This window comes from Rhea pennata, chromosome 1 (assembly GCF_028389875.1).
Source record: "Rhea pennata isolate bPtePen1 chromosome 1, bPtePen1.pri, whole genome shotgun sequence".
Classification (NCBI taxonomy): Eukaryota; Metazoa; Chordata; class Aves; order Rheiformes; family Rheidae; genus Rhea; species Rhea pennata.
This window is the reverse complement of record NC_084663.1, coordinates 102753454-102757333: the sequence shown is the minus strand read 5'-3', so window position 1 is coordinate 102757333 and position 3880 is coordinate 102753454. Positions and strand designations below refer to the sequence as shown.

The 3880-nt window shown below is 51.8% G+C and overlaps 1 protein-coding gene across 1 annotated transcript; it reads right to left on the bottom strand.

The window, feature by feature from the left end:
• Positions 1-2686: 2686 nt before the first annotated feature.
• Positions 2687-3522, bottom strand: LOC134138747 (actin-binding protein WASF3-like). Its single transcript, XM_062572816.1, has 3 exons — positions 3514-3522; positions 3081-3351; positions 2687-2896 (listed from the first exon to the last, which is right to left on the bottom strand). Exons 1-3 carry the CDS (start codon positions 3520-3522, stop codon positions 2724-2726), a joined length of 453 nt encoding a protein of 150 aa, XP_062428800.1. The 3' UTR covers positions 2687-2723.
• Positions 3523-3880: the final 358 nt, after the last annotated feature.

Genomic DNA, 3880 nt, shown 5'->3' with positions numbered 1-3880 from the left:
AGCATCCCTACTCGCTGTGGGATGGCCCTCTTCTGCCTGGTGTGTAGCCCATAACCACCTGAGCACTGCTGCCAGCATCTGAATTGCAAGTTTACAGTACATCTAAATTGCCGTCCACTCCCTACAGATCTCATTTAGCATTTCTACTAACACCCTCACACTGACTATCTATTTCAAAAGAATTGCCCCTGAAGATCAAGTGATGTGCAGTTGTCTGGATTATTTCCTGGCCAAGTTACTAAGCTCTGTAGATATCATTTTTTTTGCAAGGAACATCCTGGCAGAGTATCAGAAAGGAAAACTCCTTGATGGTGCAATCATACTTTAATATGTAGTAGCCATACATGAGAATCTGGGAAAGCCCAGGCATTTGGGGCATGTGAAATGAAACTAGCTACTACACAAAGAAAAAAAGAAAAATCCTCTGGAGGCAATACCACAGTCGGCAGAGGTGAATGGGCTCTGTGTGAGCTGGCAGGTCGTTTCCATTGCCATCTTCGCTACTGCGCCTTAGGAGGGTTTGTGCCAACGAATGTCAGCCACCGCATGGAACTGCAGGGATGTATGTGGGCCAGGAGAGCCCCTCCTCTTGGCCATAGCCCTAGTGAGAAAATTAGACCAGCATGCTCTGATCTTTAGTTCAACAGCCTTGATGGAGTAAGAGGAGGGATTAATGCAGACTAATTGACCAAAACTTTACACTTTACATTGCTGTCACATATTATTACAGTTCGTCTAACTGCTTACTGCAGACAAATCCTCTGACAAACGCAGCTCCCTCATCTGTCCCCGAATTATTGGCGAGCAGCCTCTCTTCTTACACATGGGATTGCTTTTCAGATTGGTCTAACAGAGAGTTTGCATGAAGACATTTTAACATATGGCTTAGTTGGGACCCTGTTGCTGAAAACATCCTGCTCTTCAGTCACTGTTTACATTATGTCATAGAATCACAGAATCGATAAGGTTGGAAGGGACCTCTGGAGATCATCTAGTCCAACCTCCCTGCTCAGCAGGGTCACCTACAGCATGGTAGACAGGGTTGCATCCAGGCAGGCCTTGAAGATCTCCAGAGAAGGAGACTCCACAACCTCTCTGGGCAACCTGTTCCAGTGCTCTATCACTCTCACAGGGAAGAAATTCCCCCTCACGGTCAGGCGGAACTTCCTGTGCTTCAATTTCTGCCCATTGCCTCTTGTCCTGTCACACGGGACAACTGAAAAGGGTTTGTCCTCTTGACACCCTCCCTTCAGGTACTTATAGACATTGATAAGATCACCCCCTCAGTCTTCTCTTCCCCAGACTAAACAGGCCCAGTTCTCACAGCCGTTCCTCATAGGGCAGGTGCCGCAGCCTTCTGATCATCTTCGTAACCCTACACTGGGCTCTCTCCAGTAGCAACATGTCTCTCTTGTCCTGGGGAGCCCAGACCTGGACGCGTACTCAAGATGAGGCCTCGCCAGGGCTGAGCAGAGGGGCAGGATCACCTCCCTCCACCTGCTGGCAACACTCTTCCTAATGCACCCCAGCATACCATTGGCCTTCCTAGCCACAAGGGCACATTGCTGCCTCAGAGTCAATTTGTCATCCACCAGCGCTCCCAGGTCAGAACATCCTTCTCTGCAGAGCTGCTCTCCAGCAGGTCAGCCCCCAGCTTGGACTCGGGTTATTTCTGCCTAGGTGCAGGACTCTGCACTTGCCCTTGTTGAACCTCAGGAGGTTCCTCTCCGCCCAGCTCTCCAGCCTGTCCAGGTCTCTCTGAATGGCAGCACAGCCCTCAGGTGTGTCAGCCACTCCTCCCAGCTTGGTAGCATCAGCAAACTTGCTGAGGAGGCACTCCACCCCCTCATCCAGGTCATTGATGAAGAAGTTGAACAGGATGGGACCCTGTACTGAGCCCTGGGGGATGCCTCTAGCCACAGTCGTTGGTCATGTAAGTCATGTAAGTCATATTGTATTGCTTCTAGCTAGGTGCCATGTTTCATGCCCAGGAGAAACATCCTTCTCTAGCTGCAAGTTATTTGCAATCATGCTGAATTGCTCAACGCGCCTATTATGCAACTGATAGGGCTCTTCAAAACGGCTCTGAGAATAATGCCAGCATGAGCATTCAATTATATTTATTCATATTACTCTAAAAGATATCTTGCTTTCCTGAACATCTTTGTGGGTAGAAGATTATTTCAAGAGAGCATTTGGGAATAAAATGGGTCACAGTCACTAAGGAAGGGAGTCTGCATGTTTTATTCACGAGCACATTTTGTGAACATTTATTGCCACGTATGCCCAGCTCTAGTGAGGCCAGACATCCCTAGGTCTTTCTCTTCGCTTGCCCTCCTTTTGTTCTCATTTTTGTCTCCATGTTTTTTCTGCCACTGCAGGGCCAGCCCAGCGGCACTGCCGCTCGCTGCTCCAGCCACCGCAGCACTCCAGTTTCCCCAACCACCGGGTCCAGGGCAGCCTTTCGTTTCAGAAACATCTTGTTCAGCCTTTCCAGACACAGTGCGCTCGTGCTGCCAGGCTTTCAAATGCTCGCCGTGACCAAACGCAAGCTCTGCTAGCGGCCCGGCAGCTCAGGACGTCGCTCTCCGGGCAGCCTGAGGCACCGCTTTCCCTGGTGCCGTTTGCAAATTTGCCGCGTTCGTCACGTTGGTGCGCTGGGCTCAGCCAGAGAAACGAGGCCGAGAACACGTCACACGTTTAGAAACATTGATGTTTCAAAGTCAGCGGGGGAGCAGAGGCCGCCCGCGAGGAAACGGCGGGGAGGTGGCTACCACGTTCCCCACAGGCACAACCGGCAGGGAGCGAGGACTCGACGTCCCGGGACAAGGAGGAGGAGGAAGAGGAGGAGTTTCGGCCTTCGCCAGCTCTCTTCCCTGAAGGCTGTTCCTTTCCTCTGCCCCACAAAGAGCAGGGTGGAAAAGAAAAATGAATATTTAAGCCAGCTCTAGATTAAAGATAACCATAGCTATCCTTGAAGGCAAAATAAAAAGCTTGACGTTATAATAAGGAGGAGGAAAAAAGAAAGAAACAGTCCCTTGGCTTTTACTATACATTCCTATCTTGGGAAACGTTCCTACCTGTGGGGATTTTTTTTATTGCCACCACTCTTGGAGTTGGCCAATATTTGCTGAGGAGCAGCGCGTGACGGAGAGCGCGTGGGAAGGGGCTGCTCTCTGCCCGAGCGGTGAGGAACAGCCGCAGGTGGCTACGGCCCAGCCGCCCTCGCGTCTCCCCGGCGGCAGCAGCCCCGTTCAGTGTCACCGTCGAGGCTTGGGGTGGCCGCGGAGGCTGCTGCTTGTGAGGGTCGGTCAGGAGCTGCCGGGGTACAGAGCGCTGCGGCGGCCTCTCCTTTCCATACGGGAGTGAGGGAAAGAGACGGATCAACAGCGGTCCTGCGAATAAAAACACATCACCTTCCCGCAGCCCCGCCTGCGTGTGGGTTTGTGAGCATTTTACAGCTGTTAATTCATTAAGCAAGCCCAGCAACCCCTTTTCAAGGTACTAAATTACCATTCCCATTTTACAGGCAGGGAAGCTAGGGCAGAGCGAGCGAGGAGGTTTCCTTGTGGTCCCATCTGGTCTCTATTACGAACCATCGCGCTTCCTGGCTGCCGCGTGACCCGACTGAAGTGCTAAACAACATCCCACATTTGTTGTCCTCGTCCTTCCCAGCCAGCTGGGAGCGGGAAGTGCAGCTGCAAGCTCGTGCCAACCTGGGAGGTCTGGGGCAGGACCAGGGCCCCTGGGGGTGAGCGCACAAGGCCCCGAGAGCAGTAACTCCAGCCGTACTGACCTTTTCTGGTCAAAGAAGACATTGATTTTTTAAAGAGGCAGGTTTCTAAGCAGCTTCACTCCTTCCTCTCTTTCTCTGGTTGCA